The sequence below is a fragment of the Phalaenopsis equestris genome, unplaced genomic scaffold (assembly GCF_001263595.1).
Source record: "Phalaenopsis equestris unplaced genomic scaffold, ASM126359v1 Scaffold000191, whole genome shotgun sequence".
NCBI classification, from domain to species: Eukaryota; Viridiplantae; Streptophyta; class Magnoliopsida; order Asparagales; family Orchidaceae; genus Phalaenopsis; species Phalaenopsis equestris.
Window position 1 is genome coordinate 416,559 of NW_018164633.1, and position 15,834 is coordinate 432,392.

At 34.0% G+C, this 15,834-nt stretch overlaps 1 protein-coding gene across 1 annotated transcript in view; it reads left to right on the forward strand.

Moving 5' to 3' along the window:
- The window catches only part of LOC110022437 (probable UDP-N-acetylglucosamine--peptide N-acetylglucosaminyltransferase SPINDLY), a 53,304-nt gene extending 39,233 nt beyond the window's left edge, over nt 1-14,071 (forward strand). The window contains exons 14-19 of the mRNA XM_020721381.1: nt 4,507-4,701; nt 5,924-6,018; nt 6,101-6,236; nt 6,307-6,524; nt 12,506-12,633; nt 13,350-14,071. Of these exons, the coding sequence (XP_020577040.1) occupies nt 4,507-4,701; nt 5,924-6,018; nt 6,101-6,236; nt 6,307-6,524; nt 12,506-12,633; nt 13,350-13,762 (1,185 nt within the window). The 3' untranslated portion in view covers nt 13,763-14,071. The remainder of the gene's footprint in view (nt 1-4,506; nt 4,702-5,923; nt 6,019-6,100; nt 6,237-6,306; nt 6,525-12,505; nt 12,634-13,349) is intronic.
- Nucleotides 14,072-15,834: the final 1,763 nt, after the last annotated feature.

Consider the following 15,834-nt stretch of genomic DNA (forward strand, 5'->3'; position numbering starts at 1 on the left):
TGATGTTTAATGTGACCAAACATGTGACCAAACCATCTAAAGACGACTTTCTCTAATTTTGTTTGTCACAGGAGCTACACTAACCCTATCCCGATAAATTCATTTCGCATTTTGTCTCTAAGTGTAAAGCCGCTCATCCACCTAATTATTGTTATATCGACAACACTTAACTTATTATTATGCTTCTCTTTTAAAGGCCAACATTCAACGCCATGCAGGCCTCACCATCGTCTTATAAAATTTTCCTTTAAGTCTAAGTGGTACTTTTCTATCACACAAAAGTCCCGAAACATTCTTCCACTTCAACTAACCAACTTGAATTCTACTATTAACACCCCCATCTATATCACCATCGCTTTGAACAACAGACCCAAGATATCTAAATCGTTCACTCCTTTTAATAATTTGATCACCCAAAATCACACTTATGTTACTAGAACTACTACTACTAAAATTACATTCCTTGTATTCTGTTTTAGTTCTACTTAAATAAAGGTCTTTAGACTCCAATGTAGACCTCCATAATTCAAGTTTTTTCTGGGCTTTTTCCCTCGTCTTATCCACAAGAAGGATATCATCGGCAAAAAGTGTACACCAATGTACATCTTTCTGTAGTTGTCCAGTAAGACCATCCATAACTAAAGCAAAAGATATGGGCTTAAAGTCGATCCCTGATGTAATGCAACATAAATAGGATAATATTTGGTCAATCCTTCTTCAGTTTGAACACAAGTAACTACTCTAGTATACGTATCTTTAATGACTTGAATATTAGTCATATCAACACCTTTCTTCTCAAGAACTCTCCTAAGAATATCTCTTGGAACCTTATCATAAGCATTTTCTAAATTAATAAAAATCATATCTATATCCTCCTTATTATCTCGGAATCTCTCCTTCAATCCTCTCAATGAATGTATAGCTTCCATAGTAGACATGCTCGAGATAAATCCAATTTGATTATGAGAAACTATTGTAATACATCTTAACCTATGTTCAATTACCCTCTCCCATAATTTTAAAGTACGACAGATCAACTTAGTTCTTCTATAATTTGCAAAGTCTTGTGCATCTCCTTTATTCTTAAAAATGGGGACCATGATACTTTTCCAAATCTACAAACTTTCCACCCTTGGTTTTCTTTAAAACCTCCCCAACTTCTTTTTTAGTAATGCGACGGTAAAAATGAAACGTTTTATTATTATTCACGATATTAAGATCACTAAGGTCGATCATATTTTCAGAAACTTCATTAAAAAGTTTATCAAAATAACTCACCCACTTATGTTGAATATCTTTTTCTAGGAAAAACACTTTTTGATTTTTATCTTTAATATACTTTACTTGAGTTAAGTTTTTTACTTTTCTTTTCTTTGTTTGACTAGTTTATATATATATTTTTCACCCTCCTTAGTATCTAATATATTATAAAGATCATTAAAAATATATTTTTTTAACATTAGGTAGTTGACAACCATTGCCGGTCCCAAGCCCGGATGTGAAATGTGGATGGTTGCGTTAGGTAGTCGACAACCAGCGTAAAATTTGTCGAAAAAAATCATGACAAGAAAAAAAATAACTGCTAATCTAAGGAAATAATTTATTCCTCATAACTTCTCGTGAGAATAAATATTTCATAATATAACTTTTAACACTTTCCCTCAAGTTGAAACATGTTTGAAAGTCATGCTCAACTTGGATTTAAAAACATCAAACAATGGGCGACGGAGATCACATGAAGTAAAACTTGAAGTCTTCACCCCGTATTGTAGTTGTATTTGACTGCAATTCCCGCGGTGTTTGTAAGTAGGCGAAAAACTCATACAGGTAATGCTGCAAGTGAGTTTGCTGGGACGTAAATAACTGTTGTCGTCGTTGACTGCAGTTCTTGCAGTGTCTGTAGGTAAGCAGAGATTCATGCAGGTAATGCTATAAGGAAGTTTACAAGGAAGTAGATAACTACGATTGTTTTTTACTGCGGTTCTTGCAGTGTCTGTAGGTTGACAGATGACTCCCATAGGTTATGTTATTAGAGAGTTTGTAGGAAAGTAGACAACTTGTAAGAAAAAACTGACTTCTAGTTGATTGCGGTTGTCTTTAACTACAATTTTTATAGTGTCTGTAGGTAGATGACAGACTTCTACAAGTAATGCTGTAGACAACCAATAGGACAAAAAGTCATGGAGAAGGGTTCGATACAAAAAAAACTTATGAGGATAGCTTGATGCAAGAAAAAAGTATAGGAGGGTTTGATGCATAGAAAGACTCCATAAGAGGGTCAGCTCCATGAAGATTTTCGGTGGACTTGTTACAGGAAAAGCTCTGGATGATGGTGCTGCAGAAAAGTTTCAGAGGGTCTACTGCAGGAAGGATTCTGGAGGAGGGCTTGATGTAGGAATAGCTTCAGAGGAAAGCCTGTTGCTAGAAAAAACTTTTGCCAGCATGGAAGAAAACGACGAAAAGGGGCATGTAGATCTGCTGTTGGGTTTCCATTCATCGATACATTTAGTCTCGCCTTAGTAATATTATTTTTAAAGTCATTTTGCAAGCAAACCAAGGAGTTTGTTCCTTGAACTGACGGAAGAGCAGTGCTGCCAATTTATGCACCTCATGAGCTTTTGCTTTATAAATGAGAGCATTCTTAAAGGTCAGTCTAATGTCCTCGGCAAAATCTAATGTTGTCTTATAGAAGCCATTTTTAAAGCCTGGATCTCAGTGTCCCAACGTCTATGGGATACTTAATGATCAGTCGGTAATCATGTAATCCCATCTCCTGCACATCTAGTGGGGAATTAAACCACATACCTCCCTTGTGCTTCATTAGCCTCACCAAGTTCTGCAAGCACTCCTTCATAATGTCAGAAAGAAGATTCTTGAAATCCATTGCAGCCTTTAGAGTGGAAGTCATAGCTCGCTCAAACAGCTGTTGATTTGGTATCGTACGCAGATGAGCATTTCCAGCTTCTAAAACTAGGATTTCAATTTAACTTAAGGGCTCGGGTTGCCAAAGATGATTATGTTGAAAGGGTGCGGGAGAGGAGACTTTCTGGCTGCTATAAAGCCTAGGTTCTTCATATAAGCAATCCGCTCTCCCAAATAAGACTCATTCTGGCTTGTCAGGATAGCAGAAGCTATACAAGGAACCGCCGCTTCTTAGGTTCGGTTGGATCCGCCGATTTTGGACGCAGTAAACAACTAGATTCTTATTGAGAATAAGCTAGATTTAGGCTATTACGTGATCAGCTCCTCATCACCAGAGCTTAAGCCGACAATCATCTATAGATCCAACAAACGTAGAAAGAGAAAAACAAGATCAAGGTGAGCGAGGGCTGCTTTTTTATATAAAAGAACGAAACCCCTGGCGTTTGGTAGGGAGAGAGTGTCCCTCATTTCTTGTAGGTAGGATGGCAAGAAGGGAGCTCGACAGCTCTGGAGGGAGGACCGACGACTAGGGTAGGAAATTTGGCTCTGATACCATGTTGAAATTCAGAATAATGTATAATAAAACGATTTTTTCATTGATATGAGAGCGGATATAAATAAGCCTTATATGAATCTTAGAATAGGAAAGATAATAAAAAGGAATTAGTATGAAAGGAAAGATATATCATCTAATATCTTCAATAATCAATTCATATTAATTATTAGGAGATAAGAGAAATACATTAAATAGGAAAGCTTAAAATAGGAAAAAAAATAATTCATAATCCAAGTAAATATAAAATAGGAAATGAAATAACTCCTAATCTAAGGAAATAATTTATTCCTCATAACTTACTCACAGGAATAAATTATTTTCTAATATAACTTCTAACAGTATTCAATTTAGTTTCTCGACTCATCAATTTAAATCGATTTGATCATTCCATCTACTTCATCATGGAAACCATCTACTTGATCATACCATGACAATTCGTGGATGGAAGCTTTTCATGACAGCATTCTATACTTTTTTGGTTCAATCTCATTAAATTGTGTTAATTTTAATTAGTGAGGTTGATTCAAAAAATTCTAAAATACCCTCATGAAAACCTACTCTTATCTAATTTCTTTCCATTGAAACAGGAAAGTTGACTGCTGGACGAGTTTGAGGTGTTGAGGGATTAAATTTAATAATACATTGAAAAGTCTGCCTAAAATGGACTCATCTAAAAAAAAAATTAGTTATCATTTACTAGTTTTGTTTGTAGGGAAGACACTTATTCCTTGTTTTAGAAACCAACTAATTAAGAACCATAAAAAAAAAATAAAAATCAAATATGAAAAACATTTGGTGCTGTTAATGACTCAAAACTCTATCCTAGAAAATATTTCAAGATTGTCCTTGCTAATTATCAAACTTAGAAGTGCCAAGACTTGACATGCATGAAAAATATATCGATAACATTTTTCTGTAACCTGTAATTTTCCCATACAATTCGTTGTTTAATTTGGTAAAATCAAAATGTTATTTTTGCGGTGCTTCAACTGTTCTATTGTTCTGTTTCTTTTTGAAAATCCTTGTAGGCAGATGCAAAAACATTCAAATTCAAGGAAAAAGTACTTAAAAAAGGTGGCCTATGGAGAGATATATATGGTATTGATGAAAAAAAGGTTGCACACATGGTTAGAGAGGATAAGGTTGACATACTTGTCGAGCTCACTGGCCATACTGCAAACAACAAGTTAGGAACATTGGCTTGTAGGCCTGCTCCTGTTCAGGTAGTCTTTTTAAGCTCTATTATGTTATGCATTCATTTCCAGAACAAATGCATTTTACTTGCGCTTTTCTCCATTAATGTTTTATGGATTTTCTGTGCTTTTTGTTTTCTTTATTTGCACCAAGAAATTGGTCTAGTGGAGGATTTTTTTTAATATTTTATTTAATCTTTATATGATTTTCTTATGGGCACTTCAAATTTCAGTGATTTTTATTTATTTATTAGCGGAATCCCCTCTAATGGACATGAAGTGAACAATGATATTTTTTAGGACCATTTACATACATCTTACCTAATTCCTATGTATTTACATATCTAACATCTAAACTTCAATTTTTTATATTTATATCACTCAAATCTTTTATATCACATTAAAAATACCACTATTTTGACTTTTAAAAGTGAAACATTTTTTCTTCTACTGGTAAAGTGGCATATATCTAAAAATTAAAATTTTGGTGTTACATTTGTAAATATATAGTAATTGATTAGAATGTTTGTAAATATTCCTATTTTTTTATTGTATTTCAACTTAAATAACATTACCATGCAAAGTGTTTACTCGCGGGAGCCCCAAATAAGCTCCCCGTGGTAGTTGGATTTCACCATTATAACAAATTATTATTTTTTCTTATTTTTTGAATACGACGATGCCAATTATCGAGTCCCCCCCAAAGTTTAATCCCTCAGAAATTTCTAGAGGAATGTTGTTGATATATCTTAACACATTTATCCTAGAGCGGGCATTCTTTGTATAAAGGTGTTGAGGTTTCAGTTTCTAGAATGGTGATGATTCGGAAGTTTGTTTACTATTTTTATCGTTAGCTGCTTTGGTAGATTGTCTATTTTTCTACCTCGTATGTTATTGGTTTTTCCTTGGACAGCCTGACCTTGATCTTATCCGTTGGTTTTTTTTAGGGCTGCATGCTGCATTATTTGTCACAGTTTTGCATTTATTCCATTATATAACCTATAACCATGGTGCACCAAATATGATTATCATTGTCTTTTCTCTTTGATTTGGGGCAAATTTTTATTTTACATTCAATTTTGTTGAGTTCAATACGAGTTTAAACTCTGTTTGGCACAGATTTTTTTGAGTATTACTAGCTGGTTAACTTTGCTCTATAGTTTTTTCTCTGTAGCACTTTCTATTTTTATCTATCCAGCTACTTTATTAAGCCTTTTGTCCCCTTTTTTTGCACTAAAAATCACCACTCTAGGTAACTTGGATTGGATATCCAAATACGTCTGGTTTACCTTCCATTGATTATAGAATTTCAGACTCATTTGCAGATCCACCCAATACCCGTCAGAAGTGAGTTTGTAATTTAGAAATAATCTTGTTTCAATTTCCTGCCTGATTTCCTCATGATTGTGATAATTATACTGTTTGACAGGCAAGTTGAAGAATTGGTTCGGCTATCCGAATGCTTTCTTTGCTATATGCCTTCCCCTGAAGCTGGCGTTGTATCCCCTACCCCTGCTCTTGTAAATGGTTTTATTACATTTGGGAGCTTTAATAATTTAGCGAAGGTGCTGATCTCAACTGTGGCTCCCCTCGTATTTATATCATTTTTAACTTATTAACTCAATCATTTTACAGATAACACCCAAAGTATTAAGAGTTTGGGCAAAGATATTATGTGCGGTCCCAAACTCAAGGTTGATTGTGAAGTGTAAGCCATTTTGCTGTGATAGTATCAGGCAGAGGTTCCTCTCAATACTGGAGCAACTAGGTGTTGAGCCTTTGCGTGTAGACCTCTTACCTTTAATTCTTCTAAATCATGACCACATGCAAGCATATTCACTAATGGATATCAGGTAATTTTCGTTATTCTTTTCTGGCTTTGGCATTCTGTTCACAGCGAGTGTTTACTGTCATGCATGGAAGGATGGGAGTTATTGTCATTTTTTAATGGGCATTTACGTACATGCCGTCCATATCATATGTATTTACATATCTAACGCCTAAGCATCATTTTTTAACATCTATACCACACAAATCCATCATATCACATAAAAAATAACGCCATTTTAACTTACAGAAAGTAAAATACATCTGAACTATTATGCATGCAATTTAGGCTTACCATAGAAAACAATTAAGAAGCATGCAAGGACCTTTCAAGAGTGAAATTAATATCGAAGAATGAATTATCATGCATTGGTTTTTCTTATCGCTAATTAATGTTTCTGCACATTGCGAACAGCTTCCCCTTTCCTTAAAGGGCTCAATTAGAAGTTTTGGCTTGTTCAACGATTTGCGGTAGATTTAAAATTGAACAAGCCCTTATTGATGCCGGTGTTAGTACCACATTTCCATGGTATTGTAGAATCCTGCATTTCCCTAGGTCGATGAGTTATGCGATTGTGTTATCGGGATTGAGAGGTGCCAACTCATAAATTTGATCTTTTTCAAACTTAGTCTCTTAAATTTGAACATTGATTCAAATGCGGGCTTTTTTAAACTTAGGCTCTTAGGCTTGAAAATTGATCCAAATTTGGGCTTTTCAAACTTAGGCTTTCAAGCTTAAAAATTAATGTAAATTTGGGCTTTTAAAACTTACTCACTCAGACTTGAAACTTTTAAAACTTAGGCCCTCATGCTTAACAATTCATTTAAATTTGGGCCTTTTGAAGTTGGAAAATAATTCAAGTTTTAGCTCTTAGGCTTGAATCATTTGTTTTTTTGGCCAAATCATGGAATATTTGCACATGCAAAATAACTTTACATAATTGAGGCTAAGCTTAAGAAATAAAAGTCATATTTTTAAGTCCTAAAATAAAAACTTAATATGTATTTTCACAACCGAATTCACAATGTTACTTGCTAGCAAATAGAAGGCGATTTCTTTTTTGGACCAAAAAAAAAAAAAAATGAAATGAAATTTTGTAATACAAAATATTTTGTAATACAAAATCACAATATTTCTGCAAATATTTTAAATTCTAAATGATTTTTGGTATACAAACTTTAAGGTTATTTCTTAAGTCAAGCAATATTTTCGAATCTATGCGTGTGCTTTTAAGACTTACATGAATAAAAAGGTAATGCTCTCGAGTTTAAGATTTTTAAGATGCTTATAAAATGAGTCAATTATACACACATTCAAAATCTTGGATGTGCCTCTTTATATAAATTTCATATCAAATTTGTATTTTAAAAAATCATACTTGTTGCTTAAAGCCTATGAAATTATTGAAATTAGTCAAATATGTAAAATCTCACTCAAATGTGCTTCGATCTGAATGTTAAACTTTAAATAACAAGATTTGAGAATAATGTGTGAGCTAACTTATAATCAAGTTTAAAAACCAACTCATTCTCCACTAAATCAACTAAATGCCTCAACTTAAATGGTCTGAGAATGTTGAGTGGGTTAAAGCTAAATGTTTACTCAAATAGTTCTTGCTTTGATTAACGTGCACATTTTTTAGAAGAATATCTATAATTACTTTAAAGTTGAGACCCCTCATGTTAAAAAAAAAAATCAAATCCAAGGTAATTAAACTACGTATACTCCCAATCAGTCTGCATTTGTCTATTGTGCAGGGGTGTAAGTCACACTCAGCTAGTCCGATCATCCTCTTCTTAAGAACCAAAGTTGATGAGTCTAGTATTTTTAATAATGTTTTAATAACAAATATAAAAATTTGCTAGTCTAACTCACGTAGTTTGATCCTCCAGATCGAAAGGTTTTCCAGCGGCCAAGAGAAAAAAAACTCAAGAAATCGGTCTTCGGGTAGACCTACTACTAGATCCGACAACTAAGGAGTAGAGAGCTAATGAAGGGATCCTAGCAGCGGCCAACCATCGTATGTATGAAAAAGGGAAAAAAAGACATCCACAAGTACCAATTGAAGAGATGCACTGGCCCTTATGTTGGGATATTCTCGAAAAGGAAGGCCGGTTAAGGTTCAACTCCTCACAAGGATTGAAGTTGACAAAACTAACATTTTATGAATATTCAATTGTCAGATTTCAAATGAATTTCAAACCTAAATGTTTCAAATTCCAAAATTCCTCGATTATGCCCGTGTTGAAGATTTCAACCAAATGGTTTAACTTTTCAAATAATATTTTCAAGTCAAATTTTCAAAGTAACAAAGCAAAGCATCTTTTAGCTTAAATTAAATTGCCGAAAGACTTGAAGCAAATTTTGAAAGTAACAAAGCAAATCTCATTTGATGAAGGTGATAAAGTTTTGATTGACTTCAGGTTACAAAAAAAAAATGATTGTCATTTTGAGTGTATTGTTATATTCACTCTCAAAGAAATTTTACGCCAGTAAGGACATGGCTTGAGTCCTCTGTTCAAGTGGTTTGACTAAGAGACTCTACAAAAGTAGTTGTTGTTACCATATCTCTCTAATCTGGTGGTTCTAGCCAAATTACACCATTATATTACGGTCATGACCATGACCCGTATCTTCTTCAATGGTTTTTTAATCGTTTGAGTTGTGAAACATAAGAGTATATTCGATTGTCACAAGGCCTTTTGATAACCAATGTTGCTTAAACTTGCCCCTTTCATAAAATTCCACCCAAGATCTACAAGAGTTCTTTAGACGACGCAGCCTATGGTTGTTAGCAAAAATTCTTCAATCAAGTTTGGTCGACTACCTCCTCTGGTAAATAGATCGAGACCACGACGATCCTAAACAATGGAACCATGAGATTTTGATCCTCATTTTTGCCACAATTTGTTTTAATCTCAAGGGAATAAAATTTTATAGAATAAGCCTTTTAAGTTTGTTGCAACTATATAATGAAAATTCTATGCTTAATGATCAGTCTCAATCAAAAGTGCTCTCATGTTGTTGGGGGGGGGGGATTATCTATAGTGGTCTGCATGTATGGAAAACCTCAAACCGTAGATCTGAAAGTCCTCATAAAAAGAGAGTGAAATCTGTGGGTAGCATCTTATCTACGAGTCAATCTGATTATGAAAATTTAACCTAGAATATCATATATAAAGCCCTCTCAATGCTTGATCTACACGAATTTATGGAGCCCACAATCATCACTTTAGAAAGAGAAGAGGAGTCTAAGATATCTCTAGAAGATTCCATGGAGTAAGTTGGGTATTAAAGTTCCAACTCAGTTTAGCAACACATCCACAATCAGATGACCAGATGAGAGCGTTGAACTGCAAATTATCTATAGGGGCTTGAACCTATGGAAAACCTCAAACCTCAAATTTGAAAGTCCTCCAAAAATTATGGTGAAATCTCTGGGTAGTATCTTATCTGCAAGTCAATCTACATTGTGAAAATTTGACCAATAATATCATCTATAAAGCCCTCTCAATGACAGAGTTTACGACGTGAATTTTCGGAGCCCACAATCATCGCTTTAGACAGATATGAGGAGTCTAAGATATCTCTAGAAGATTCCATGGAGTAAGCTGGGTATTAAAGTTCTAGCTCAGTTTTGCAGCGCATCCACAAACAAATGACCGGATGAAAGTCGTGAACTGCTACTTTGGAATTAAAACAACTAAGCGGTTTAGTTCTTTGTGAATTTTTTCATAAATTTCAATTATATATATCATGAATACGGATTTTTCATTCAGCAAAATTTTTATTTCCTTGTATCAAAGTAATCATAAACCATAAAATAAATTCCTAGAAGTCTGAAGCAATTTTTAATTATCTTAAATTTGATGATATTGTTGAAGGCAGCTTCTACTTTGCCTCTGCATTAAAGGGACATCTCCGTCGTCTTTCCTTTCTAGAATCTTCTGAACTTCTCTTCAACTTATTTCTCCTAGTTGAATCCTCTCTTATATGGCTGTCAAAAAGGCTCGTTGTTCGCGAACAGTTCTTGTTCGACTCGTTAAGAAGCTCGTGTTCGGCTCATTAATTTTGTTCGATAAGTTAACGAGTTGAACACGAACTAAGATGTGTTCGTTCGTGTTCGGCTCGTTTTGGCTCGAAATGCTACTCTTCAAGTTTATATATATATATAAGTAGTATTTTAAAAAAATCTAATTGACTACAAGGCTACAAAGATTTATAATCAATTAAAATATTGATTCAAATGATGTTTTAATATAAATAATAATTTTTAAATCTTGCTCAAACCCTTATTGTTTATGTCTTATGACTATATGAATAGGGTTGTTAAAAAGACTCTTTGTTCGTAAACAACTCGTGTTCGGCTCTTTAAGCAAACGAGCTGAACACAAACACACTTTTTGAGCTCGAAATATAAACGAGCGGAACACGAACACACTTTTTGAGCTCGAAATATAAACGAGCCGAAAACGAGCTGAGCATGGCTTGCTCGTGTTCGGCTCGTTTACACCCCTACTCTCTTATATGAAAAGTTGGAGGAGCAGATTGACAGAGAAAAACTATGGCGTTCATAAGCTATCCCGAATCAAATTGAAGATGAGAATAGTAAAATTAAGAAAATATTCTGTTAATGCCCTCATAGGTATCCTGCCCCCTTAATAAAAGAAGAATTATGTGAAAAACTTCTTAGAATATTTCTTTATTCTCTCCTCTTGCCTTATTTTCTTTCAGCCTATATCCATAATTTTCATTCAGCCTATACCCTTTCTTTTTCAATAATTGTACTTTTAATTTTCTTGTGCAAATTTTTTAAGAACCTCGATTAAATATCAATTTTGCTTTATCCATACAAATTGCTAATACCTAAAAGGGAGTAAATAATCTTCAAAATAGCAATTTAAGATATGGACATATTGATGTATCATTAATTAAACCCAACATATTTGACATTGTGATCATCATCCCCACAAAAGTTTTTGCATATATGTCCATGTCTCAGCCGTTTCCAACTCTTATATTGGACAAAAACACATCATATATGATGCCATATACGATTTCAAGCTGCCAAGTACATGCCAGGGGAGATTTGTAAAGTTTGGATTTAATACATTCAGTCTCAATTAGATCCTAAGGTAGCCTTTCTTCTTACTTCGCCATCCATTTCCATGAAGCTCAACATCTCCTACTTCACTTTTTTTTTACATTTGTTTTGCATCTTAACATTACCAATGACCCCCTTTCTCTTTCTTCAATATCTGTGCATCTTTTTTGTCTTCTATGGGCATTTACATACATACCATGCCATCCTATTGTATTTACATATCTACCATGCAAATCATTCATTATCAATTTTTGTGCATAGGTTTTTAATATTAAAATGCTATAAATGCAAGCATCAAACTTTTTAAGTGTTAGATTGTAAATACATAAGAACTGTGCGGTATGTATGTAAATTTTCTTTTTTTTCTTTCATCCTAACCTACGATGATATTATTTTAATGCGTATCCAATGTGGTAATTTGTATTAGTCATTCTCTTTTTTAAAAAAAAATTATACCCATATTTGTCTTCATTTTCATTACTGTTACATTTAGGTCTAATTTGTGGATCATCAGCTTCATATGATGAGTAAAATTGTGCGCTATGCTGTATGGAGTAGCCATCTGCATATTTTAAACTTCACAAAAGTGTTCATTATTATTTTTTGAAAGATTTACATACATGCCGCACAATTCCTATGTATTTACACATGTAACACCTAAACTTCAATTTTCAAATTTATGCCATCTTACCTGTGCATAAAAATGTGTATTTGATATTTTAATAGTTAAAATTGTGGTAATTTTTATGTGGTATAAATGTAAAAAAACAAAGTTTAGAAGTTAGATATGTAAATACAGATTTAGGTGCCATGCATGTAAATGCCCCTTCTTTTTCTGTTCAATCCTGTCTTTTAAAACCCATTGTCAGATCAGCTGTATCATTGTTTTCCATCCTCTGCAGCTTAGATACATTTCCTTATGCGGGGACAACGACTACCTGCGAATCTTTGTACATGGGTGTTCCCTGTGTCACTTTGGCTGGATCTGTACATGCTCATAATGTTGGTGTCAGCCTTCTTAGCAATGTTGGTAAGTGAAACTTCAATTTTTGTGGAAAACTTGATGGCTCTTTGGGATCACTTTTACTTTATTTTTGTTTATTTTTGTTTTATGTTTTTACTTATAATAAATGAAGATTTACATACACACCACTTAATTCTCATGTATTCACATATCCGACACCTAAACTTCAATTTTCTACTTACATACTACCGTACCTATGCATGAAAAGATATATCACTTTTAAAAAATTAAAAGTTCTTTTTTTTTTGTGGGGATAATTACTTACAAAGCACCCGAAGCATTGTCATTTACAAAGCTGGGCATCTAGGTGAGATTTTTGAACCACCGAACTATTTACATGTGCCACGATCAAATCATTGAAAATTTGGTATTTGAGTGAGAACTTGAAAAAATGGATGAAAGTGGTTGCTAGATTTGTAAATAGCAATGTTTCGGGTGCTATGTATGTAAACTGCCTTTTTTTTTGTGATATGAAGGTGTTGGATATGTCAATGCATAAGAATTGGGTGATATAAATGTAAATGCCCCTAAAATAAAACATTGAGAAAGCTTTACCCAAACAAACCCCACTTCGTCTTTCCCATCACAAGCTTTTATGCTCAATCAATTCATATGCAAGTTATGCTGAATTATATGACCTGTTCTTCTCCACTGTTGCATCTGTTTGTTCCATTCATAGCACAACAAATAACCAAACCCCCTGACTTAACTGCTAACTGCAGGATTAGCACATCTAGTTGCGAAAACGGAAGACGAGTACGTCCGCATGGCAGTGAAGCTCGCATCAAACGTCGCCTCCCTGTCTGAGCTGAGAATATCGCTCCGCGAACTCATGCTCAAGTCTCCCCTCTGTGACGGTTCAAATTTCACCAAGAAGTTGGAGTCCTTGTATCGGAATATGTGGCACCGATACTGCCGAGGCGACTCGCCCGCTCTTCATCAAATCGAAGCTTTGCGGCAAGAACAGCACACCCATTCCGACAAAATCACCGTCATCTTTTCTCCTGCCGGTAACACGACCGCCGACGAACATCAACCGTCCTCCACAAAGGCCAATGGCCGTGGCTTCGAGGCTTCTTCGACCCAATCGAACGCCGGCTTTGATTGTAATGTAGCAAATGGAGGGTTGAATTGAGTTCAGTTTCTTTATCCTTTCTTTTGGGATTTCTTCCATTTTTTCAGCCTGAAACTGATGCGGCAGAGCTTCGATGGGAGAGATTAATGGAGCCTTGATGTGGAGTGGAAGGGGGTGATTGTTATAACAGTTGTTGTGGAGAAAAGGGAAGGGGATTTCTTCTTTCTGAAACGAAGAAAAATTAATTTGTAAAATCTGCTGTTTAGATTGAATCTGAGGAAATGGATCAGCTGTTTCAGTTCAGCACTGCAGACTTGTGTTGTTAGCATTCATATTCTTCTTTCGCCCATTTGGCTTTTTTGTGAATTTTTAGTTTAATCCTTTTTATTATTGGTAATTATTCTATAATGAAAATGTGTTGTTTCCTTAGAATTTGGTAAATATGAAAAATATGGTTTGGAGTTTTATTTTCAATTTAGATCTTTGGGTGAGAATTTTAAAAAAATAGATGAAAGAGATGGCTATTACCATCAGTACTCCGCACGTAGAGTTACGTGCGAAGTCCAATGAAATCACGCCACAGAGAATATTCCCGATAACACAGGTAACACAAAGGACTGTTCTCCCATGTTATTCAGGTGTTATTGTATGTTATTCATGTGTTATTGTGTTATGGGAATAATCATGGTGTAATAATAACACAATAACACATCAATAACACTTGAATCGCAAATAATAACACCTGAATAACACAGGAGGAATATTTTCGTGTCACCGGACTGATGTTTTTTTCTCGCCTTCACGTGTGTGGCGTGATTTCATTGGACTCACGTAATTCCACGTGCGGAGACCTGATTTAATATTTTTTCATTACTGCTGTGTATGTAACTGCCCAAATAAATAATGCACATAAAATTTATTAATATCAGCTATTACTTTTCATCTTATAATATTTGGATGCATATAATTATTAAAACTATTAATTCACTCCTCAGTATAAAGGATAATACTATTAAAAATAGGAAATTTAATGTAGAAAAATTTTTATTTAAAATAAAAAAAAAATATATTAGGATTTAAAATAAAAAATAAAATTCTCATATTGAATCATATAAATACATAAGAATTAATTTTGGCTAAGCCCTGCTACATAAAACAAAAGAAAAAAAAAATTTAATATGTAAATATTCATATAAAAAATTATTTAATATGTAAATATTCATATAAAGTGTGTTGTAATTATGTAGCCCTCATGTGTCTCTCGTACTCACTAACTTAATCCCACGTCATGGAATTATAAAAAAATTAATTAATTTTTATTTCTCATATTTTGAGAAATATTTAATAATAATAAAAATTTAGAGTAAGTTTGAATAGCTTTAAATTCAAGCTAATTTGAATTTAAATCAAATCAAATACAAACATGACTATTAAAGAACTGTTTTGAATACGAGCTTAATTTTGAACATAAAAAATTTTGAACGAGCTGAGCATGAGCGAACGATTAACATGCCTCAAAAAAATTTAATCGAAAATTTTGACTCATACTTTACTTGTTCATTTCAACTCAATACAACTCGTCTTATTGAAACGTGTTATTTCATATCAATATGATAAGAGATAAATTATTACCTAAAATTTATTGAAAAGTAATCTTATTAATATATTTTTCTTCAAATTTCACATAAAAAGTCATTAATATTATTAAATATTATAGAATAAATATGTCTAAAATTTATTCAGATTATAGTATTATACATTTCATAGATATAGTGGTATTTATGTAAATGTTGATTTTCATTTAAGGTCTGTTTGGGGCAGCTTATGCGTTTCAGGATAAGCTGCTTATCCTAAAACGCGGCCCGCGGGCCGACCGCAGGAGTCAACTTGCGGTCTGCGTTTAATGTAAAAACTCAAACGCAGTTTCGAATAAGCTGGTGAAATGTGTTAACCAAACAGTACGGCGGCATTTGAAAACGCCGCCCACACTTATAAGCTGCCCCAAACGGACCCTTAGACGCCACGTCACTAGCTCACGTGCGCCACCAGCCAATAGTTGGCGGCAGAGAAGCCGCTGGAAATCCGCACACGTGTGGCGCTTTGCTTCGGTTAATGCGTTCGGCGCCTCTCAA